This window comes from Petromyzon marinus, chromosome 78 (genome assembly GCF_048934315.1).
Source record: "Petromyzon marinus isolate PM22_M1 ecotype Great Lakes invasive population chromosome 78, UKy_Petmar_22M1.pri1.0, whole genome shotgun sequence".
NCBI lineage: Eukaryota > Metazoa > Chordata > Hyperoartia > Petromyzontiformes > Petromyzontidae > Petromyzon > Petromyzon marinus.
The window spans coordinates 4,424,389-4,450,644 of NC_133744.1; the positions used below are offsets into that span (position 1 = coordinate 4,424,389).

The window sequence follows — 26,256 nt, forward strand, 5'->3', positions numbered from 1 at the left end:
AAGTCCACGTCCAGGCATACGCAAGGCCTAGTCCAGGCCTGCGCAAGGTATAGTTGAGGCCTATTCAAGGCCTACTAGAAGTCCGAGTCCAAGCCTACGCAAGGCCTAGTCCAGGCCTGCGTAAGGTATAGTTGAGGCCTACCAGAAGTCCACGTCCAGGCCTACGCAAGGCCTAGTCCAGGCCTGCGCAAGGCATAGTTGAGGCCTATTCAGGGCCCAGTCGAGGCCTACTAGAAGTCCACATCCAGGCATACGCAAGGCCTAGTCCAGGCCTGCGCAAGGTATAGTTGAGGCCTATTCAGGGCCCAGTCGAGGCCTACTAGAAGTCCACGTCCAGGCCTACGCAAGGCATAGTTGAGGCCTATTCAGGGCCCAGTTGAGGCCTACTAGAAGTCCGCGTCCAGGCATACGCAAGGCCCAGTCCAGGCCTGCGCAAGGTAAAGTTGACGCCTATTCAAGATTCAAGGCCTAGTCGAGGCCTACCAAAAGTCCGCGTCCAGGCCTGCGCCAGGCCCAGTCCAGGCTCACACAAGGCCTAGCGCCGAGGGCCCACCCAAGGCGCTGACGGAGGGAGCCGGCGGGGTGAGGCCTAGTTGAGGCCTACTAGAACGCAAGAGTCCGGGCCTATTCAAGGCATAGTTGAGACATCCCAGTAGTCCGGGTCCGGGCCTACGCAAAGGCCCAGGCCTACGCAAGGGCTAGCTGAGGCCTACCAGAAGTCCGAGTCCAGGCCCACGCAAGGCCTGGTCCAGGCCGTTCCCCCGAGGGGCCTGCGGCGAGGGCCTCGAGACCGGGACGCACGGACGGCGAGACGGAGCGAGCGAGCGGGCGGGCGGAGCGATGGATGGATGGAGGAGCGCCGCTCCAATACCAAGACCGCAGCAGGGCAGGGGGGGGTGTGGGCGGTGAAGGTGGGTGGGCGTGGGGGGCGGGGGAGAACTCTTGTCCGTGGGCTACCGGACGCACGACCAACGGGGGTTGGGGGCGGGGTTGGGGTGCGGGCGGAGCCGACGAATCGACCACGCGCGGAACGCTCCGCCACTGGGGCCCTGACCTTCCCACGGGCCCGCTGGCCGAACGTAGGCCGGACGTTCTCATTCGCTGGCCGGCTAGATGCTGCTGCTGCTGATGCTGCTGCTGATGCTGCTGCTGCTGCTGCTGATGATGCTGCTGATGCTGATGCTGCTGCTGGTGGTGGTGGTGGTAGACGGGGCTGTGCAGGCCGGACGAAGGCTCGCCACGGCCAAAAAAGCCGTAGGCGGCTCCTCCTCCTCCTCCTCCACCGCCTCCTCCTCCTCCTCCGCCTCCACCGCCTCCTCCGCCTCCTCCTCCTCCTCCACCGCCTCCTCCGCCTCCGGCGGCAGCGGCGGCAGAGCCTCCGAAGGACGATGAAGCGGAAAACCCCTGTGGGTGGTGCTGCTGGTGCTGGTGCTGCTGGTGGTGCTGCTGGTGGTGGTGGTGCGGAGCCGATCCCAGCAGACCCAACGAGTGCCGGTAGGGGCCCGACGCCGATGCCGCCGCCGACGAAGACGCCGACGCCGATGCTCCTCGACCTCCGGCGGAAGCCGCCGGTCGGTGGTGCTGCTGCTGGTGGTGGTGGTGAGAACCGGACGGAGTCGAGAGGAGCGGAGGGCCGCCGACGGCGCCGGCGGCCCTGCCGGAGCCGCCGCTGCCGCTCTGCTGCTGCTGCTGCTGCTGGTGGTGGTGGTGGTGTCGGTGGTGCTGGAGCGGCGAAGAGACACGCGGCTGCTGATGCTGCGGATGATGCTGCGGTGGCGGCTGCTGCTGAGGGTGATGCTGCTGCTGCTGCTGCTGCGGGTGATGCTGGCGGTGGTGGCGGTGGTGGTGTCGGTATTGGCAGGTGGCCTTGTTGAGGACGTGGCTGACCTCGGCCGAGTCGTCGACGGGGAAAAGATGGCACAGCTGGGCGCCGACTGTGGGCTCAATCTCCTGCAGTGGGGTGGTGGTGGTGGTGGTGGTGGGTGGGAGGGTGAGTGGGTGGGTGGGAGGGTGGGTGAGTGAGGGGGTGGGTGAGGGGGTGAGTGGATGAGGGGGTGGGTGAGTGGGTGAAGGGGTGGGTGAGAGGGTGAGTGAGTGAGTGAGTGGGTGAGTGAGTGAGGGGGTGGGTGAGTGGGTGAGTGAGCGGGTGAGGGGGTGGGTGAGCGGGTGAGTGAGTGGGTGAGCGGGTGAATGAGTGGGTGAGTAAGTGAATGGGTGAGTGGATGAGTGAGTGAGTGGGTGAGTGAGTGGGTGAGTGGGTGAGTGAGTGGGTGAGTGAGTGGGTGAGTGGGTGAGTGAGTGAGTGGGTAAGTGGGTGAGTGAGTGGGTGAGTGGGTGAGTGAGTGGGTGAGTGAGTGGGTGAGTGAGTAAGTGGATGAGTGAGTAAGTGGGTGGGTGAGTGGGTGAGTGAGTGAGTGGGTGGGTAAGTGGATGAGTGAGTAAGTGGGTGAGTGAGTGGGTGGGTGAGTGAGTGAGTGGGTGAGTGAGTGGGTGCGTGAGTGGGGTGAGATGCATAGATCTGTTACGATACACAGTTACACGCAAATTCACCCGCACACACACCCCCACCAACCTGCAATCATGCGCACAACATACACAAAGACAAATCTCTCCCAGGTAGCCTCAAGCAAGAGCCACCACCACCACAGTAATTTGAGGCTGAGCGGACCTAGGGGAGGACGCTACCTGACCATCTCGGCCGATCTTCACTGGCTTGCCGTCATTCCACGGGTTGTAGAGGTGGCACGTCTTGGTGAAAGACAGCTCCTGTCTATGTGGTACATAGACAGAGAGAGAGGGACACAGAGAGAGACACAGAGAGACACGGGTGGGTGAGTGAGTGGGTGAGTGGGTGGGTGAGTGGGTGGGTGAGTGGGTGAGTGAGTGGGTGAGTGAGTGGGTGAGTGGGAGAGTGAGTGAGTGGGTGGGTGAGTGAGTGGGTGGGTGGGTGAGTGGGTGGGTGAGTGGGTGAGTGGGTGAGGGGGTGGGTGGGTGAGTGAGTGGGTGAGTGAGTGGGTGAGTGAGTGAGTGGGTGAGTGAGTGGGTGAGTGGGTGAGTGAGTGAGTGGGTGAGTGAGTGGGTGGGTGAGTGAGTGGGTGAGTGAGTGGGTGAGTGAGTGGGTGGGTGAGTGAGTGGGTGGGTGAGTGGGTGGGTGGGTGAGTGGGTGGGTGAGTGGGTGAGTGGGTGGGTGGGTGAGTGGGTGAGTGGGTGAGTGGGTGAGGGGGTGGGTGGGTGAGTGAGTGGGTGAGTGAGTGGGTGAGTGAGTGGGTGAGTGGGTGAGTGAGTGAGTGGGTGAGTGAGTGGGTGGGTGAGTGAGTGGGTGAGTGAGTGGGTGGGTAAGTGAGTGAGTGGGTGAGTGAGTGAGTGGGTGGGTGAGTGGGTGGGTGAGTGAGTGGGTGGGTGAGTGAGTGGGTGGGTGAGTGAGTGGGTGGGTGAGTGAGTGGGTGAGTGAGTGAGTGGGTGAGTGAGTGAGTGAGTGGGTGAGTGGGTGAGTGAGTGGGTGGGTGAGTGGGTGGGTGGGTGAGTGGGTGAGTGAGTGGGTGGGTGAGTGAGTGGGTGGGTGAGTGGGTGAGTGAGTGGGTGGGTGAGTGGGTGGGTGAGTGGGTGAGTGGGTGAGTGAGTGGGTGAGTGAGTGGGTGAGTGAGTGGGTGAGTGAGTGAGTGGGTGGGTGAGTGAGTGGGTGGGTAAGTGAGTGAGTGGGTGAGTGAGTGAGTGGGTGGGTGAGTGAGTGGGTGGGTGAGTGGGTGGGTGAGTGAGTGGGTGGGTGAGTGAGTGGGTGGGTGAGTGAGTGGGTGGGTGAGTGAGTGGGTGAGTGAGTGAGTGAGTGGGTGAGTGAGTGAGTGGGTGAGTGGGTGAGTGAGTGAGTGAGTGGGTGAGTGGGTGGGTGGGTGAGTGAGTGGGTGGGTGAGTGGGTGAGTGGGTGGGTGAGTGAATGGGTGAGTGAGTGGGTGATTGAGTGAGTGAGTGAGTGGGTGGGTGAGTGGGTGGGTGGGTGGGTGAGTGAGTGAGTGGGTGGGTGAGTGAGTGGGTGAGTGAGTGGGTGGGTGGGTGAGTGAGTGGGTGGGTGGGTGAGTGAGTGGGTGGGTGAGTGAGTGGGTGGGTGGGTGGGTGAGTGAGTGAGTGGGTGAGAGTGAATGAGTGAGTGAGTGAGTGGGTGAGTGGGTGGGTGAGTGAGTGGGTGGGTGAGTGAGTGGGTGAGTGAGTGGGTGGGTGAGTGGGTGGGTGAGTGGGTGAGTGAGTGGGTGAGTGAGTGGGTGGGTGAGTGAGTGGGTGAGTGAGTGGGTGAGTGGGTGGGTGAGTGGGTGAGTGAGTGGGTGAGTGGGTGGGTGGGTGAGTGGGTGGGTGAGTGGGTGAGTGAGTGGGTGAGTGAGTGGGTGGGTGGGTGAGTGAGTGGGTGAGTGAGTGGGTGAGTGGGTGGGTGAGTGGGTGAGTGAGTGGGTGAGTGGGTGGGTGGGTTCAGTGTTAATCACTGAGACTCATAGAACCAGACTAAGGCTCCCCAGGGTTCAGTGTTAATCACTGAGACTCACAGAGCCAGACTAAGGCTCACACAGGGTTCAGTGTTAATCTGTGAGCCAGACTGAGGCTCACTGAGGCTCACTGAGGCTCCCACAGGGCTCACTGAGGCTCACCGAGGTTCACTGAGGCTCACTGAGGTTCACTGAGGTTCACTGAGGCTCACTGAGGCTCACTGAGGCTCACTGAGGCTCACTGAGCCTCACTGGGGCTCACTGAGGCTCACTGAGGCTCACTGAGGTTCACTGAGGTTCACTGAGGCTCACTGAGGTTCACTGAGGCTCAGTGAGGCTCACTGAGGTTCACTGAGGCTCACTGAGGTTCACTGAGGCTCAGTGAGGCTCACTGAGGTTCACTGAGGTTCACTGAGGTTCACTGAGGCTCACTGAGGTTCACTGAGGCTCACTGAGGTTCACTGAGGTTCACTGAGGCTCACTGAGGTTCACTGAGGCTCACTGAGGTTCACTGAGGCTCACTGAGGTTCACCGAGGTTCACTGAGGCTCTCTGAGGTTCACTGAGGTTCACTGAGGCTCACTGAGGTTCACTGAGGTTCACTGAGGTTCACTGAGGCTCACTGAGGTTCACTGAGGCTCACTGAGGTTCACTGAGGCTCACTGAGGCTCACTGAGGCTCACTGAGGTTCACTGAGGCTCCCACATGGTTCAGTGTGGTCAATGAGGCTCCCACAGGGCTCGCTGAGGCTCAGTGAGGCTCAGTGAGGCTCAGTGAGCCTCCCACTGTACCTGCAAAGCCAGTCGACCCTAAAGACTCCTCCGAGCGCACGAGCGCTAAGACCGGACGGCAGCATCCAGGGCACGGGCGAGCCTCCATGCCGAGACTCGGAGCAGAGACGGGCGAAGCCTGGAGACACGGGGAGACACGGGGAGACACGGGGAGACACGGGGAGACACGGGGAGACACGGGGAGACAGGGAGAGAGAGTCATGGCGAGCCTCCGTGCCGAGACTCGGAGCAGAGACGGGCGAAGCCTGGAGACACGGGGAGACACGGAGACACGGGGAGACACGGGGAGACACGGGGAGACACGGGGAGAGAGACACGGGGAGACACGGGGAGACAGGGAGAGAGAGTCATGGCGAGCCTCCGTGCCGAGACTCGGAGCAGAGACGGGCGAAGCCTGGAGACACGGAGAGACACGGGGAGACACGGGGAGAGAGACAGGGGGAGACACGGGGAGACACGGGGAGAGAGACAGGGGGAGACACGGGGATACACGGGGAGACACGGGGAGAGAGACACGGGGAGAGAGAGTCACAGGGAGACACGGGGAGAGAGAGACACAGGGAGACACGGGGAGAGAGACACAGAGAGAGTCACGGTGAGCCTCCGTGCCGAGACTCGGAGCAGAGACGGGCGAAGCCTGGAGACAGGGAGACACGGGGAGACACGGGGAGACACACGGGGAGACACGGGGAGACACACGGGGAGACACGGGGAGAGAGACACGGGGAGACACGGGGAGACACACGGGGAGACACGGGGAGAGAGACACGGGGAGAGAGACACGGGGAGACACGGGGAGACACGGGGAGACACGGGGAGAGAGAGAGACACGGGGAGAGAGAGAGACACGGGGAGACACGGGGAGACAGGGAGACACGGGGAGACACGGGGAGAGAGAGACACGGGGAGACACGGTGAGAGAGAGACACGGGGAGACACGGTGAGAGAGAGACACAGAGAGAGTCACGGTGAGCCTCCGTGCCGAGACTCGGAGCAGAGACGGGCGAAGCCTGGAGACAGGGAGACACGGGGAGACACGGGGAGACACACGGGGAGACACGGGGAGAGAGACACGGGGAGAGAGACACGGGGAGACACGGGGAGACACGGGGAGACACGGGGAGAGAGAGAGACAGAGAGAGACACAGAGAGACACAGAGAGACACAGAGAGAGACAGAGAGAGACACAGGGAGACAGGGGGAGACACGTGGAGACACGGGGAGAGAGAGAGACACGGGGAGAGAGAGAGACACGGGGAGAGAGAGAGACACGGGGAGAGAGAGAGACACGGGGGAGACACGGGGAGACAGGGAGACACGGGGAGACACGGGGAGACAGGGAGACACGGGGAGACACGGGGAGACAGGGAGACACGGGGAGACACGGGGAGAGAGAGACACGGGGAGACACGGGGAGAGAGAGACACGGGGAGACACGGGGAGACACGGGAAGAGAGACACGGGGAGACACGGGGAGACAGGGGGAGACAGGGAGACACGGGGAGACACGGGGAGAGAGAGACACAGGGAGACATGGGGAGACGCGGGGAGACACACGGGGAGACACGGGGAGAGAAACACGGGGAGAGAGACACGGGGAGACACGGGGATACACGGGGAGACACGGGGAGAGAGACAGGGGGAGACACGGGGATACACGGGGAGACACGGGGAGAGAGAGTCACGGGGAGACACGGGGAGACACGGGGAGAGAGACACGGGGAGAGAGAGTCACAGGGAGACACGGGGAGACACGGGGAGAGAGACACGGGGAGAGAGAGTCACAGGGAGACACGGGGAGAGAGAGACACAGGGAGACACGGGGAGAGAGACACAGAGAGAGTCACGGGCGAGCCTCCATGCCGAGACTCGGAGCAGAGACGGGCGAAGCCTGGAGACACGGAGAGACACGGGGAGACACGGGGAGAGAGACAGGGGGAGACACGGGGAGACACGGGGAGACACGGGGAGAGAGACAGGGAGAGACACGGGGATACACGGGGAGACACGGGGAGAGAGACACGGGGAGAGAGAGTCACAGGGAGACACGGGGAGAGAGACAGGGGGAGACACGGGGGGAGACACGGGGAGACACGGGGAGAGAGACACGGGGAGAGAGACAGGGGGAGACACGGGGAGACACGGGGAGACACGGGGAGAGAGACAGGGAGAGACACGGGGATACACGGGGAGACACGGGGAGAGAGACACGGGGAGAGAGAGTCACAGGGAGACACGGGGAGAGAGACAGGGGGAGACACGGGGGGAGACACGGGGAGACACGGGGAGAGAGAGAGACACGGGGAGACACGGGGAGACACGGGGAGAGAGAGAGACACGGGGAGACACGGGGAGACACGGGGAGACAGGGGGAGACACGGGGAGACACGGGGAGAGAGACACGGGGAGAGAGACACGGGGAGAGAGACACGGGGAGAGAGACATGGAGAGAGAGACACGGGGAGACACGGGGAGAGAGACACGGGGAGAGAGAGACACGGGGAGAGAGACACGGGGAGACACGGGGAGAGAGACAGGGGGAGACACGGGGATACACGGGGAGACACGGGGAGAGAGAGTCACGGGGAGACACGGGGAGACACGGGGAGAGAGACACGGGGAGAGAGAGTCACAGGGAGACACGGGGAGAGAGAGACACAGGGAGACACGGGGAGAGAGACACAGAGAGAGTCACGGGCGAGCCTCCATGCCGAGACTCGGAGCAGAGACGGGCGAAGCCTGGAGACACGGAGAGACACGGGGAGACACGGGGAGAGAGACAGGGGGAGACACGGGGAGACACGGGGATACACGGGGAGAGAGACAGGGGGAGACACGGGGATACACGGGGAGACACGGGGAGAGAGACACGGGGAGAGAGAGTCACAGGGAGACACGGGGAGAGAGAGACACAGGGAGACACGGGGAGAGAGACACAGAGAGAGTCACGGTGAGCCTCCGTGCCGAGACTCGGAGCAGAGACGGGCGAAGCCTGGAGACAGGGAGACACGGGGAGACACGGGGAGACACACGGGGAGACACGGGGAGACACGGGGAGAGAGAGAGACAGAGAGAGACACAGAGAGACACAGAGAGACACAGAGAGAGACAGAGAGAGACACAGGGAGACAGGGGGAGACACGGGGAGACACGGGGAGAGAGAGAGACACGGGGAGAGAGAGAGACACGGGGAGACACGGGGAGACAGGGAGACACGGGGAGACACGGGGAGAGAGAGACACGGGGAGACACGGTGAGAGAGAGACACGGGGAGACACGGGGAGAGAGACACAGAGAGAGTCACGGCGAGCCTCCGTGCCGAGACTCGGAGCAGAGACGGGCGAAGCCTGGAGACACGGGGAGAGAGACACGGGGAGACACGGGGAGAGAGACAGGGGGAGACACGGGGAGACACGGGGAGACACGGGAAGAGAGACACGGGGAGACACGGGGAGACAGGGGGAGACAGGGAGACACGGGGAGACACGGGGAGAGAGAGACACAGGGAGACATGGGGAGACGCGGGGAGACACACGGGGAGACACGGGGAGAGAGACACGGGGAGAGAGACACGGGGAGACACGGGGATACACGGGGAGACACGGGGAGAGAGACACGGGGAGACACGGGGAGAGAGACAGGGGGAGACACGGGGATACACGGGGAGACACGGGGAGAGAGAGTCACGGGGAGACACGGGGAGACACGGGGAGAGAGACACGGGGAGAGAGAGTCACAGGGAGACACGGGGAGACACGGGGAGAGAGACACGGGGAGAGAGAGTCACAGGGAGACACGGGGAGAGAGAGACACAGGGAGACACGGGGAGAGAGACACAGAGAGAGTCACGGGCGAGCCTCCATGCCGAGACTCGGAGCAGAGACGGGCGAAGCCTGGAGACACGGAGAGACACGGGGAGACACGGGGAGAGAGACAGGGGGAGACACGGGGAGACACGGGGAGACACGGGGAGAGAGACAGGGAGAGACACGGGGATACACGGGGAGACACGGGGAGAGAGACACGGGGAGAGAGAGTCACAGGGAGACACGGGGAGAGAGACAGGGGGAGACACGGGGGGAGACACGGGGAGACACGGGGAGAGAGACACGGGGAGAGAGACAGGGGGAGACACGGGGAGACACGGGGAGACACGGGGAGAGAGACAGGGAGAGACACGGGGATACACGGGGAGACACGGGGAGAGAGACACGGGGAGAGAGAGTCACAGGGAGACACGGGGAGAGAGACAGGGGGAGACACGGGGGGAGACACGGGGAGACACGGGGAGAGAGAGAGACACGGGGAGACACGGGGAGACACGGGGAGAGAGAGAGACACGGGGAGACACGGGGAGACACGGGGAGACAGGGGGAGACACGGGGAGACACGGGGAGAGAGACACGGGGAGAGAGACACGGGGAGAGAGACACGGGGAGAGAGACATGGAGAGAGAGACACGGGGAGACACGGGGAGAGAGACACGGGGAGAGAGAGACACGGGGAGAGAGACACGGGGAGACACGGGGAGAGAGACAGGGGGAGACACGGGGATACACGGGGAGACACGGGGAGAGAGAGTCACGGGGAGACACGGGGAGACACGGGGAGAGAGACACGGGGAGAGAGAGTCACAGGGAGACACGGGGAGAGAGAGACACAGGGAGACACGGGGAGAGAGACACAGAGAGAGTCACGGGCGAGCCTCCATGCCGAGACTCGGAGCAGAGACGGGCGAAGCCTGGAGACACGGAGAGACACGGGGAGACACGGGGAGAGAGACAGGGGGAGACACGGGGATACACGGGGAGACACGGGGAGAGAGACACGGGGAGAGAGAGTCACAGGGAGACACGGGGAGAGAGAGACACAGGGAGACACGGGGAGAGAGACACAGAGAGAGTCACGGTGAGCCTCCGTGCCGAGACTCGGAGCAGAGACGGGCGAAGCCTGGAGACAGGGAGACACGGGGAGACACGGGGAGACACACGGGGAGACACGGGGAGACACGGGGAGAGAGAGAGACAGAGAGAGACACAGAGAGACACAGAGAGACACAGAGAGAGACAGAGAGAGACACAGGGAGACAGGGGGAGACACGGGGAGACACGGGGAGAGAGAGAGACACGGGGAGAGAGAGAGACACGGGGAGACACGGGGAGACAGGGAGACACGGGGAGACACGGGGAGAGAGAGACACGGGGAGACACGGTGAGAGAGAGACACGGGGAGACACGGGGAGAGAGACACAGAGAGAGTCACGGCGAGCCTCCGTGCCGAGACTCGGAGCAGAGACGGGCGAAGCCTGGAGACACGGGGAGACACGGGGAGACACGGGGAGAGAGACAGGGGGAGACACGGGGAGACACGGGGAGACACGGGGAGAGAGACACGGGGAGACACGGGGAGACAGGGGGAGACAGGGAGACACGGGGAGACACGGGGAGAGAGAGACACAGGGAGACATGGGGAGACGCGGGGAGACACACGGGGAGACACGGGGAGAGAGACACGGGGAGAGAGACACGGGGAGACACGGGGATACACGGGGAGACACGGGGAGAGAGACACGGGGAGACACGGGGAGAGAGACAGGGGGAGACACGGGGATACACGGGGAGACACGGGGAGAGAGAGTCACGGGGAGACACGGGGAGACACGGGGAGAGAGACACGGGGAGAGAGAGTCACAGGGAGACACGGGGAGACACGGGGAGAGAGACACGGGGAGAGAGAGTCACAGGGAGACACGGGGAGAGAGAGACACAGGGAGACACGGGGAGAGAGACACAGAGAGAGTCACGGGCGAGCCTCCATGCCGAGACTCGGAGCAGAGACGGGCGAAGCCTGGAGACACGGAGAGACACGGGGAGACACGGGGAGAGAGACAGGGGGAGACACGGGGAGACACGGGGAGACACGGGGAGAGAGACAGGGAGAGACACGGGGATACACGGGGAGACACGGGGAGAGAGACACGGGGAGAGAGAGTCACAGGGAGACACGGGGAGAGAGACAGGGGGAGACACGGGGGGAGACACGGGGAGACACGGGGAGAGAGACACGGGGAGAGAGACAGGGGGAGACACGGGGAGACACGGGGAGACACGGGGAGAGAGACAGGGAGAGACACGGGGATACACGGGGAGACACGGGGAGAGAGACACGGGGAGAGAGAGTCACAGGGAGACACGGGGAGAGAGACAGGGGGAGACACGGGGGGAGACACGGGGAGACACGGGGAGAGAGACAGGGGGAGACACGGGGAGACACGGGGAGACACGGGGAGAGAGACAGGGGGAGACACGGGGAGACACGGGGAGACACGGGGAGAGAGACAGGGGGAGACACGGGGATACACGGGGAGACACGGGGAGAGAGACACGGGGAGAGAGAGTCACAGGGAGACACGGGGAGAGAGAGACACAGGGAGACACGGGGAGAGAGACACAGAGAGAGTCACGGTGAGCCTCCGTGCCGAGACTCGGAGCAGAGACGGGCGAAGCCTGGAGACAGGGAGACACGGGGAGACACGGGGAGACACACGGGGAGACACGGGGAGACACGGGGAGAGAGACACGGGGAGACACGGGGAGACACGGGGAGAGACACACGGGGAGACACGGGGAGACACACGGGGAGACACGGGGAGAGAGACACGGGGAGACACGGGGAGACACACGGGGAGACACGGGGAGAGAGACACGGGGAGAGAGACACGGGGAGACACGGGGAGACACGGGGAGACACGGGGAGACACGGGGAGAGAGAGAGACAGAGAGAGACACAGAGAGACACAGAGAGACACAGAGAGAGACAAAGAGAGACACAGGGAGACAGGGGGAGACACGGGGAGACACGGGGAGAGAGAGAGACACGGGGAGAGAGAGAGACACGGGGAGACACGGGGAGACAGGGAGACACGGGGAGACACGGGGAGACAGGGAGACACGGGGAGACACGGGGAGACAGGGAGACACGGGGAGACACGGGGAGAGAGAGACACGGGGAGACACGGGGAGAGAGAGACACGGGGAGACACGGGGAGACACGGGAAGAGAGACACGGGGAGACACGGGGAGACAGGGGGAGACAGGGAGACACGGGGAGACACGGGGAGAGAGAGACACAGGGAGACATGGGGAGACGCGGGGAGACACACGGGGAGACACGGGGAGAGAGACACGGGGAGAGAGACACGGGGAGACACGGGGATACACGGGGAGACACGGGGAGAGAGACACGGGGAGACACGGGGAGAGAGACAGGGGGAGACACGGGGATACACGGGGAGACACGGGGAGAGAGAGTCACGGGGAGACACGGGGAGACACGGGGAGAGAGACACGGGGAGAGAGAGTCACAGGGAGACACGGGGAGACACGGGGAGAGAGACACGGGGAGAGAGAGTCACAGGGAGACACGGGGAGAGAGAGACACAGGGAGACACGGGGAGAGAGACACAGAGAGAGTCACGGGCGAGCCTCCATGCCGAGACTCGGAGCAGAGACGGGCGAAGCCTGGAGACACGGAGAGACACGGGGAGACACGGGGAGAGAGACAGGGGGAGACACGGGGAGACACGGGGAGACACGGGGAGAGAGACAGGGAGAGACACGGGGATACACGGGGAGACACGGGGAGAGAGACACGGGGAGAGAGAGTCACAGGGAGACACGGGGAGAGAGACAGGGGGAGACACGGGGGGAGACACGGGGAGACACGGGGAGAGAGACACGGGGAGAGAGACAGGGGGAGACACGGGGAGACACGGGGAGACACGGGGAGAGAGACAGGGAGAGACACGGGGATACACGGGGAGACACGGGGAGAGAGACACGGGGAGAGAGAGTCACAGGGAGACACGGGGAGAGAGACAGGGGGAGACACGGGGGGAGACACGGGGAGACACGGGGAGAGAGAGAGACACGGGGAGACACGGGGAGACACGGGGAGAGAGAGAGACACGGGGAGACACGGGGAGACACGGGGAGACAGGGGGAGACACGGGGAGACACGGGGAGAGAGACACGGGGAGAGAGACACGGGGAGAGAGACACGGGGAGAGAGACATGGAGAGAGAGACACGGGGAGACACGGGGAGAGAGACACGGGGAGAGAGAGACACGGGGAGAGAGACACGGGGAGAGACACGGGGAGAGAGACACGGGGAGACACAGTGAGAGAGAGACACGGGGAGAGAGACACGGAGAGAGAGACACGGGGAGAGAGACACGGGGAGAGAGACACGGGGAGAGAGACATGGGGAGAGAGACACGGGGAGAGAGACACGGGGAGAAAGACACGGGGAGAGAGACACGGGGAGAGAGACATGGAGAAAGAGACACGGGGAGACACGGGGAGAGAGACACGGGGAGAGAGAGACACGGGGAGAGAGACACGGGGAGACACGGGGAGAGAGAGATGAGGAGTGATGAGGTGTGATGATGAGGTGTGATGAGGTGTGATGATGAGGTGTGATGATGAGGTGTGATGATGAGGTGTGATGATGAGGTGTGATGATGAGGTGTGATGAGGTGTGATGATGATGTGTGATGAGGTGTGACGATGAGGTGTGAGTGACTTGCCCTGGAACTTGCCGCTCTCCCTGACGGAGTAAACGAGGATCACCGATGAGGTGACAGTGATGAGGTGTGATGAGGTGTGATGATGAGGTGTGATGATGAGGTGTGATGAGGTGACAGTGATGAGGAGTGATGAGGTGTGATGATGAGGTGTGATGATGAGGTGTGATGAGGTGACAGTGATGAGGAGTGATGAGGTGTGATGAGGTGACAGTGATGAGGTGTGATGAGGTGTGATGATGAGGTGTGAGTGACTTGCCCTGGAACTTGCCGCTCTCCCTGACGGAGTAAACGAGGATCACCGATGGGAAGTCCCGGAAGGATGAGTTCAGTTTCCTCTCGTTGGCGGGAAGAGTGGACCACACTCCCTGGGAGACACACGCAGACACACACAGTGAGACACAGTGAGACAGAGAGACACACACAGAGAGACACAGACACACAGAGACACAGACACACACAGAGACACACAGAGACACAGTGAGACACAGACACACAGAGTGAGACACACACTCCCTGGGAGACACACGCAGACACACACAGACACACAGTGAGACAGAGAGACACACACAGACACACACAGACACACAGTGAGACACAGAGACACAGAGAGACACACAGTGAGACACAGTGAGACACAGACACACACAGAGACACAGTGAGACACAGACACACGTAGAGAGACACAGTGAGACACAGACACACACAGAGACACAGTGAGACACAGACACACGTAGAGAGACACAGTGAGACACACACTCCCTGGGAGACACACGCAGACACACACAGTGAGACACAGTGAGACACAGTGAGACACACACTCCCTGGGAGACACACGCAGACACACACAGTGAGACACAGTGAGACACAGTGAGACACACACTCCCTGAGAGACACACGCAGACACACACAGACACACAGTGAGACAGAGAGACACAGAGACACACAAAGAGAGACACAGAGACACACAGACACACACAGAGACACACAGAGACACAGTGAGACACAGACACACAGAGTGAGACACACACTCCCTGGGAGACACACGCAGACACACACAGACACACAGTGAGACACAGAGACACAGTGAGACACAGAGACACACGCAGACACACACAGAGACACAGTGAGACAGAGTGAGACACAGTGAGACACAGACACACACAAAGACACAGTGAGACACAGACACACACAGTGAGACACACACAGAGACACACAGACACACACAGAGACACTGCCTGGGAGACACACGCAGACAGACACAGACACACAGTGAGACACAGAGACACACACAGAGAGACACACAGTGAGACAGTGAGACACAGTGAGACACAGACACACACAGAGACACAGTGAGACACAGACACACACAGACACACACAGAGACACTCCCTGGGAGACACACGCAGACAGACACAGACACAGTGAGACACAGAGACACAGAGACACACACAGACACACACAGAGACACACACAGAGACACACAGACACACAGTGAGACAGAGAGACACAGAGACACAGTGAGATACAGAGAGACATAGACACACGTAGAGAGACACACAGTGAGACAGTGAGACACAGTGAGACACAGACACACACAGAGACACTCCCTGGGAGACACACGCAGACAGACACAGACACACAGTGAGACACAGAGACACACACAGACACACACAGAGACACACACAGAGACACACAGACACACAGTGAGACACAGAGACACACGCAGACAGACACAGACACACAGTGAGACACAGAGACACAGAGAGACACAGACACACAGAGTGAAACGCAGAGAGACACAGACACAGTGAGACACACAGAGACACAGTGAGACACAGACACACACAGTGAGACACACACTCCCTGGGAGACACACGCAGACAGACACAGACACACAGTGAGACACAGAGACACACACAGACACACACAGAGACACAGTGAGACACACACAGACACACAGAGACACACAGAGACACTCCCTGGGAGACACACGCAGACAGACACAGACACACAGTGAGACACAGTGAGACACAGAGAGACACAGTGAGACAGAGAGACACAGAGACACACAGTGAGACACACACAGAGACACACGCAGAGAGACACAGAGACACAGTGAGACACACACAAAGACACAGAGACACAGTGAGACACACAGTGAGACAGTGAGACACAGAGACACACAGTGAGACACAGAGACACACACAGAGACACAGAGAGACACAGAGAGACACAGAGACACACACAGAGACACACGCAGAAAGACACACGCAGAAAGACACACACAGAGACACACAGACACACAGAGACACACACAGAGACACACACAGAGACACACAGAGACACACACAGAGACACACAGACACACACAGAGACACACACAGAGACACACAGAGACACACACAGTGAGACACACGCAGAGAGACACAGAGACACAGTGAGACACAGTGAGACACAGAGACACACACAGACACACAGTGAGACAGAGAGACACAGAGACACAGTGAGACAGAGAGACACACACAGAGACACAGTGAGACACAGAGACACAGAGAGACACAGCCACACACAGAGACACAGTGAGACACACAGTGAGACACACACACAGAGAGACACACAGTGAGACAGTGAGACACAGAGACACAGTGAGACGCACGCAGAGAGACACAGAGACACAGTGAGACAGAGAGACTCAGAGACACAGTGAGACACAGAGACACAGAGAGACACAGACACACACAGAGACACAGTGAGACAGTGAGACACACAGTGAGACAAACACACACAGAGAGACACAGTGAGACAGTGAGACACAGAGACACAGTGAGACGCACACAGAGACACAGTGAGACAGAGAGACACAGAGACACAGAGAGACACAGAGAGACACAGACACACAGAGACACAGTGAGACAGTGAGACACACAGTGAGACACACACACAGAGAGACACACAGTGAGACAGTGAGACACAGAGACACAGTGAGACGCACGCAGAGAGACACAGACACACGCAGAGAGACACAGAGACACAGTGAGACACAGTGAGACACAGACACACAGTGAGACACAGAGACACAGAGAGACACAGACACACAGAGACACAGTGAGACAGTGAGACACACAGTGAGACACACACAGAGAGAGACACAAGTGAGACAGTGAGACACAGTGAGACGCACGCAGAGAGACACAGAGACACAGTGAGACAGAGAGACACAGAGACACAGTGAGACACAGAGACACAGAGAGACACAGACACACACAGAGACACAGTGAGACAGTGAGACACAGTGAGACACACACAGAGACACACAGTGAGACAGTGAGACAGAGACACAGTGAGACGCACGCAGAGAGACACAGACACACACAGAGAGACACAGAGACACAGTGAGACACAGAGACACAGAGACACAGTGAGACACACAGAGACACAGTGAGACACACGCAGACAGACACACAGACACGCAGAGAGACACAGAGACACAGTGAGACAGTGAGACACACAGACACAGTGAGACACACAGTGAGACACACACAGTGAGACACACAGACACACAGTGAGACACAGAGACACAGTGAGACACACAGACACAGTGAGACACACGCAGAGAGACACACGCAGTGAGACAGAGAGACACAGTGAGACATGCAGTGAGACACAGTGAGAGACACAGTGAGACACACACAGTGAGACACAGAGACACAGTGAGACACAGAGAGACACACAGAGAGACACACAGAGACACACAGAGAGACACACAGAGACACACACAGTGAGACACACAGAGAGACACACAGAGACACACAGTGAGACACACACAGTGAGACACAGTGAGACAGTGAGACACACAGAGACACAGTGAGACACAGTGAGACACACACAGAGACACAGAGACACACACAGAGACACACAGTGAGACACACACAGAGACACACAGTGAGACACACACAGAGACACAGAGTGAGACACACACAGAGACACACAGTGAGACACAGTGAGACACACAGAGACACACAGTGAGACACACTGAGACACACGCAGTGAGACACACACACAGTGAGACACAGAGACACACACAGAGACACACAGTGAGACACAGTGAGACACACAGTGAGACACACACAGTGAGACACACAGAGACACACACAGACACACAGAGACACAGAGACAAACACACAGACACACACAGAGACACACACAGACACACACAGTGAGACACACACAGTGAGACACAGAGACACACAGAGACACACAGACACACACAGAGACACACGGTGAGACAGTGAGACACGCAGAGACACACACAGTGAGACACACAGAGACACACAGAGACACGCACAGAGACACACACACAGTGACACACACAGAGACACAGAGAGACACACACAGTGAGACACAGAGACACACAGAGACACAGAGAGACACACAGTGAAACACACACAGAGACACACACAGAGACACACACAGAGACACACACAGAGACACATACAATGAGACACACACAGAGACACACAGAGACACACACAGTGAGACACAGTGAGACACACAGATAGACACAGAGAGACACCGTGTCTCTCTCTCTCCCCGTGTCTCTCTCTCCGTGTCTCTCTCTCCCCGTGTCTCTCTCTCTCCGTGTCTCTCTCTCTCCCCATGTTCCCCCGTGTCTCTCTCCCCGTGTCTCTCTCTCCCCGTGTCTCTCTCTCCCCGTGTCTCTCTCCCCGTGTCTCTCTCTCCCCGTGTCTCTCTCTCCCCGTGTCTCTCTCTCTCCCCGTGTCTCTCTCTCTCCCCGTGTCTCTCTCTCCCCGTGTCTCTCTCCCCGTGTCTCTCTCTCCCCGTGTCTCTCTCTCCCCGTGTCTCTCTCGCTCCCCATGTCTCTCTCTCCCCGTGTCTCTCTCTCCCCGTGTCTCTCTCTCCCTCCGTGTCTCTCTCTCTCTCCCCGTGTCTCTCTCTCCCCGTGTCTCTCTCCCCGTGTCTCTCTCTCCCCGTGTCTCTCTCTCTCCCCGTGTCTCTCTCTCCCCGTGTCTCTCTCTCTCCCTGAGTCTCTCTCTCTCCCCGTGTCTCTCTCCCCATGTCTCTCTCTCTCCCGGTGTCTCTCTCTCCCCGTGTCTCTCTTTCTCCCTGAGTCTCTCTCTCTCCCCGTGTCTCTCTCCCCATGTCTCTCTCTCTCCCCATGTCTCTCTCTCCCCGTGTCTCTCTCTTCCCGTGTCTCTCTCTCTCTCCCCGTGTCTCTCTCTCTCCCCGTGTCTCTCTCCCCGTGTCTCTATCTCTCCCCGTGTCTCTCTCCCCGTGTCTCTATCTCTCCCCGTGTCTCTATCTCTCCCCGTGTCTCTCTCACCGTGTCTCTCTCCCCGTGTCTCTCTCCCCGTGTCTCTCTCTCCCCGTGTCTCTCTCTCCCCATCTCTCTCTCTCCCCGTGTCTCTCTCTCCCCGTGTCTCTCTCTCTCCCCGTGTCTCTCTCTCTCCCCAAGTCTCTCTTCCCGTGTCTCTCTCTCTCTCCCCGTGTCTCTCTCTCCGTGTCTCTCTCTCCCCCCGTGTCTCTCTCTCCCCGTGTTTCTCTCTCCCCGAGTCTCTCTCTCTCCCCGTGTCTCTCTCTCTCTCCGTGTCTCTCTCTCTCTCCCCGTGTCTCTCTCTCCCCGTGTCTCTCTCTCCCCGTGTCTCTCTCTCTCCGTGTCTCTCTCTCCCCGTGTCTCTCTCTCCCCGTGTCTCTCTCTCTCCCCGTGTCTCTCTCTCTCTCCCCGTGTCTCTCTCTCCCCTTGTCTCTCTCTCCCCGTGTCTCTCTCTCTCCCCGTGTCTCTCTCTCTCCCCGTGTCTCTCTCCCTGTGTCTCTCTCTCCCCCGGTGTCTCTCTCCCCGTGTCTCTCTCTCTCCCCGTGTCTCTCTCCCCGTGTCTCTCTTCCCGTGTCTCTCTCTCCGTGTCTCTCTCTCTCCCCGTTTCTCTCTCCCTGTGTCTCTCTCTCCCCGTGTCTCTAACTCCCCGTGTCTCTCTTCCCGTGTCTCTCTCCCCGTGTCTCTCTCTCTCCCCGTTTCTCTCTCCCTGTGTCTCTCTCTCCCCGTGTCTCTAACTCCCCGTGTATCTCTCCCTGTGTCTCTCTCTCCCCCGGTGTCTCTCTCCCCGTGTCTCTCTCTCTCCCCGTGTCTCTCTCCCCGTGTCTCTCTTCCCGTGTCTCTCTCCCCGTGTCTCTCTCTCTCCCCGTTTCTCTCTCCCTGTGTCTCTCTCTCCCCGTGTCTCTAACTCCCCGTGTATCTCTCCCCGTGTCTCTCTCTCTCCCCATGTCCCCCCGTGTCTCTCTCCCCGTGTCTCTCTGTCTCCCTGTGTCTCTCTCTCCCCGTGTCTCTCTCTTCCCGTGTCTCTCTCCCTGAGTCTCTCTCTCTCCCCGTGTCTCTCTCTCCCCGTGTCTCTCTCTCCCCGTGTGTCTCTCTCTCTCCCCGTGTCTCTCTCTCCCCGTGTGTCTCTCTCTCTCCCCGTGTCTCTCTCTCCCCGTGTCTCTCTCTCTCCCCGTGTCTCTCTCTCCCCGTGTCTCTCTCCCCGTGTCTCTCTCTCTCCCCATGTCCCCCCGTGTCTCTCTCCCCGTGTCTCTCTCACCTTGGCTTTAGAGAGAGCGACATTCTCATAATTGTTACTTTTGATCAGGAAGAATTTTGCATCCTCCAGAAGCTGTCTCAGGCGAGAAGTCACATCTGCCGCACCAACACCATCATCATCATCAGTAGTAGTAGTATCATCATCATCAGTAGTAGTAGTATCATCATCAGTAGTAGTATCATCATCATCAGTAGTAGTATCATCATCATCAGTAATAGTATCATCATCAGTAGTAGTATCATCATCAGTAGTAGTATCATCATCATCAGTAGTAGTATCATCATCATCAGTAGTAGTATCATCATCATCAGTAGTGGTATCATCATCATCAGTATTATCATCATCATCAGTAGTAGTATCATCATCATCAGTAGTAGTATCATCATCATCATCATCAGTAGTAGTATCATCATCAGTAGTAGTATCATCATCATCATCAGTAGTAGTATCATCATCAGTAGTAGTAGCAGCATCATCATCAGTAGTAGTATCATCATCATCAGTAGTAGTATCATCAGTAGTATCATCATCATCATCAATAGTAGTAGTATCATCATCATCAGTAGTAGTATCATCATCAGTAGTAGTATCATTATCATCAGTAGTAGTAGTATCATCATCAGTAGTAGTATCATCAGTAGTAGTAGTATCATCATCATCATCAGTAGTAGTAGCATCATCATCAGTAGTAGTATCATCACCACCACCACCATCACCACCATCATCATCATCACCACCACCATCATCATCATCACCACCACCATCACAATCATCATCACCACCACCATCACCATCATCACCACCACCACCACCACCATCATCACCACCATCATCACCACCATCACGGTGCCAGCCTCACCTCTTCGCACGGCACGAACTGACGATGGCAACTTCTCCTTGTGACTCTTCCTCGAGTCTACACAGCGAGACACACACACACACAGTGACACACACAGTGACACACACACAGTGACACACACACACACACAGTGACACACACACAGTGACACACACAGTGACACACACAGTGACACACACACAGTATCACACACACAGTGACACAACAACAACCGCCATTCGCCACTAAGTGGCGGTGACGTCACCACGACGCTTGTGCCAGGCTATGTGCACCCTGAGGCCACGTGAAGTGTCGAACGCCCGCTGGCAGGAGGTCACGGGGCAGACCCAGGTGCCACGGGTCGACTGACTGAGATGACTGGCTGATGCACCACCTGTGCCCCCTACTGTGCCAACCTGCTGTGCTTTAGCCACCCGGCGCTCCGCTCGTTGTTCTGAGCGTCGCTCCTCCGCCCTCCGTTGTTGTTGGAGGGCGACTGCCTCCAACTGCCCAGTAGCATCCTTCACGAGCCTCCTCCACAGAGGCCGATCTTGACACCGCTGGTACCAGTCATCGGCAAGTCCACTCAGCTCCACGTCCTCCTGTACCACATCACTCCATCTCTTCTCTAGCCCGTGCCGCGCCCGCTTAGCCCCCTCAATCCGGCCGACCAAAAGCTGTTTCGGCATGCGGTGGCTGGGCATGCGGGCTACATGACCCAGCCATCGCAGCCTTGCCTGCCGGAGGAGCTCACCGATGGGACCCTGCCCAGATCTTTCAAGGATTTGTGAGCTCCTCACACAATCCAGTCTGGTTAAACCCAGGATGGATCGTAGGCAGGCCAGCCTAAATGTTTCTAACCGGCGAAGATGTTCCATTAGGGGGGTCCACGTTTCGCAAGCGTAGAGAAGGGAGGGAATGACCGTGGCCGAGAAGACCTGAAGCTTAGTGCGGAGCGACAGACCAGGTAGCTTCCACACAGCGTTACGCAACCGATGAAAAGATATTGCCGCTCGACTGATTCGGAGTGAGACCTCTGCTGTTAAACTGGAGCCAGTCATAAGCACACTGCCCAGGTATGGGAAAATCTCCACTCTCTTCACAACTGCCCCATCACCGATTGGGAGTTGTGGGGGTGGAGTGTCCGATGGTACAAAATACCCAGGCAGGTGCTTAGTTTTGGTGGGGCTGATGGTAAGGCCCCACCTCTTAGTGGCACGCTCCAGTCTCAGCAGCAGCGTCTCCAACTCCTCCTCTGACTGAGCAGCTATTACCAAATCATCAGCATACATAACGTGGTTGAGCAATAGGGAGCCATCCCTTGACCGCACCCGGGCATCGATTAGCCTCCCATTATATCTGTACCATATGGAGATTCCCCCGGTACAGCTATTGAAGGCTTCACGAACTACGTGGTCAAAATAGATGTTAAATAATGTGGGAGCCAGAGGACATCCCTGTCGCACCCCAAGGTGTACAGGGAATGGCTCTGACTCCCGGCCACGTAGTTTTACCCGGGCCCGCTCACCATCATGAAGGTCCTTAATGATCGTGAGCAGAGGGTCAGGTACTGCAAAAGCACGAAGAACGACCCAGAGCCCAGGCCTACTGATGGTATCATAGGCCTTGACCAGGTCAATAAAGCAGAGATGTAGGTCTTGTTGGAATTCCCTACACCTCTGCTGTAGCAAACGGACAGAAAATATGGCATCTGTGCAGGACCGCCCTTTCCTGAAACCGCATTGGGGCTCCGCAAGCCTCTCCTCAGCGTGCCTGGCAAGGCGATGCTGAATAATCCTTGCCAGGACCTTTCCCGGCACACTGAGGAGTGAGATGCCCCTGTAGTTGTTACAGTCTGTGCGGTCCCCCTTCTTAAAAAGGAGGACCACCAGGGCATCCTTCCAATCCTGCGGAACCCGTCCAGTGGTCCAGACTGTTGTTATGATGTCATATAGGGCAGTCTGTGCACAAACGCCACCCTCCCTCAGCATTTCGCTTGGGAGATCATCTCTGCCCGCTGCCTTTCCTGGTCTCAGACTCCGGATCGCCTTCAGTACTTCCTCAACAGATGGCACCTCAGCCAGCCACTCACAGGGGGTGACTTCTTCCAATATTTGAGGCACCGCAGCCTCAGCAGCGTCATCCTCACTTTGTGCCACGATGTTTTCCTGGCTGAGGGATTTTCCCTCCCCCAGGACCTCACAGAAATGCTCAGCAAATCTGCGAACCTGTTCCTGGGGGTCGGAGATTGGATCACCGTTTTTTCCCCTAATGATGGTAATAGGTGTGGCGCTGCAGGTTACTTTTTTGATGGAGTTAAATAGAGATTTGTGATCACGGGCCACTGAGGCAGACTCCATCTCCTCAGCAACCCGCGACCACCACCCATCCTTGCAGCGCCTCACGGCTCTCCGAACCTCTGAGCGAAGGCTGCGGTAAGCCTCCTCATTCTCTGACGTGGGATTCTGTAGCCGATGACAGTGGGCCTGACGCTTTTTCTCAACCATCCTGAACACCTCCTCTGTCAGCCAGGGTCTCTGGGGAGGTCTGGACCGCGTACCCAAAGCAGCCATTGCAGCTGCATGAGTCACAGTCCTAAACCTCGCCCATTTACCCTCGACATCAGGAGGAGTCGGGGACGATGCCAATCCCAGCCGCAAGCGATGATGAAATTCTCGCTTGCAACTTTCATCAGATAACTGAGACCAGACCACTTTATGTTGGAATGGGGTCCTGGGTGTACACCCACCACCGGAGTGGAAGAATGGCAGGCGCATCTTACAGATGACTAGTCGATGGTCAGAGGGCAGATCAGCTCCACGGTAGGTCCTGGTGTCAAGGACATGGGCTCGCATTCGCTGGTCCGTCACTATGTAGTCCAGCAGATGTTCTTGCTTGGACCTGGCATGCATCCATGATGTTGTGTGGATGCGCCGATGCCGGAACAGCGTGTTGGTAATTACAAGCCCATGGGCTGCACAAAAATCTAGCAGCCTCCTACTGTTGTTATTGAGCTGATCTGGCCCATGCCCTCCAATCACTCCAGACCAGGTGCCAGTATCATGACCAACTCGGGCATTGAAGTCACCCAACATGATGACTCTATCCCGAGGGGCCACTTTAGCCAGCACCTGTGACAGGAGGTCATAGAAGGCATCTGACTCATCGGCTTTGCCTGCATCCCTCCACGGATGTTCATCTTCGGTGGGGGCATAAGTAACCACGACCACCATTCCTCGCCTCCGGTTGATGGGAAGGCGAGCCCAAAGTAGCCTGGGGCTTACAGCTTCCCACACCTCACCGCCACGCTCCCACGCCCCCTTCATTCTTTTGTTCAAAAGAAGACCCACACCCTGTTGTTTGGCAGTCTGCTGCCCCGAGTAGAGGACTGTCCACCCCTCATGATGGCAGGAGCCAGAGCCGGTCCACCGGACCTCCTGAATGCCGCATAGATCCAGGCGGTACCGGTCCAGCTCCCGACAGAGGAGTGGCAGCCTCTCCTCTGCAGTGAGCGTTCGAACATTCCACGTGGCCACCCGTAGTGGCTTTTCGTTGTTTCTGGAGTAGCCCCGAGGGTAGGTATTCAATCTCCTGGCTCCGCCAATTGGGGTTTGGCCAGGAGACGTCATAGACGCCTGGCCCCCCGGGGCCTCCGGCACATGCTTAGTTGTTACATATTTCAGTTTAATTCGTGGTTTTGTGGTAATTAATTGAAGGTGGAGGGGTTACCAGCCCCTCGCACCCGTCCAGAGCCCCCGTTTAGCCCCTGTGGTGGACACATATGCCATGAGGGGAGGAGCCAATCAAAATTGGATCTCCCCCCACAGCACTGTCCACGACAGAGTTGCCCGTCCGGCACCGCGAGGAGGTAGGGGGTTGTTTTGCCGGACCACTGTGTGTGTCACACAGTGACACACACAGTGACACACACACAGTGACACACACACACAGTGTCACACAGTGACACACACACACAGTGACACACACAGTGACACACACACAGTGACACACACACAGTGACACACAGTGACACACACAGTGACACACACACAGTGACACACACACAGTGACACACAGTGACACACACACAGTGACACACACACAGTGACACACACACACAGTGACACACACACACAGTGACACACACACAGTGACACACAGTGACACACACAGTGACACACACACAGTGACACACACACTGACACACACACAGTGACACACACACAGTGACACACACAGTGACACACACACAGTGACACACACACAGTGACACACACACAGTGACACACACACAGTGACACACACACAGTGACACACACACACAGTGACACACACAGTGACACACACACACAGTGACACACACACAGTGACACACACACACAGTGACACACACACACAGTGACACACACACACAGTGACACACACACAGTGACACACACACAGTGACACACATACACAGTGACACACATACACAGTGACACACATACACAGTGACACACACACACAGTGACACACACACAGTGACACACACACACACACAGTGACACACACACACAGACACACACACACAGTGACACACACAGTGACACACACAGTGACACACACACAGTGATACACACACACACAAACACACATACAGTTACACATACAGATGGTGGTGGTGGTAATGGTGGTGGTGATGATGGTGGTGATGATGGTGATGATGGTGGTGGTGATGGTGATGATGGTGGTGGTGATGGTGATGATGGTGGTGGTGATGATGATGATGGTGATGATGGTGGTGGTGATGATGGTGATGATGATGATGGTGGTGATGATGATGGTGATGATGGTGATGATGGTGGTGGTGATGGTGGTGGTGGTGATGGTGGTGGTGATGATGATGGTGATGATGATGGTGATGATGATGATGGTGGTGGTGATGATGATGGTGATGATGGTGATGATGATGGTGATGATGATGGTGATGATGATGGTGATGATG

General features: G+C 58.6%; 1 protein-coding gene across 2 annotated transcripts in view; it reads right to left on the reverse strand.

Moving 5' to 3' along the window:
• Positions 1 to 26,256, reverse strand: part of LOC116958463 (YTH N6-methyladenosine RNA binding protein C1) — a 68,426-nt gene that overhangs the window by 20,607 nt on the left and 21,563 nt on the right. For both annotated transcript variants that reach the window (XM_076056855.1, XM_076056854.1), the window contains exons 8-13: positions 21,294 to 21,350; positions 20,435 to 20,529; positions 14,104 to 14,212; positions 5,260 to 5,377; positions 2,686 to 2,770; positions 1,055 to 1,950 (exon numbers count right to left, since the gene is read on the reverse strand). In XM_076056855.1, the coding sequence (XP_075912970.1) occupies positions 1,055 to 1,950; positions 2,686 to 2,770; positions 5,260 to 5,377; positions 14,104 to 14,212; positions 20,435 to 20,529; positions 21,294 to 21,350 (1,360 nt within the window). The remainder of the gene's footprint in view (positions 1 to 1,054; positions 1,951 to 2,685; positions 2,771 to 5,259; positions 5,378 to 14,103; positions 14,213 to 20,434; positions 20,530 to 21,293; positions 21,351 to 26,256) is intronic.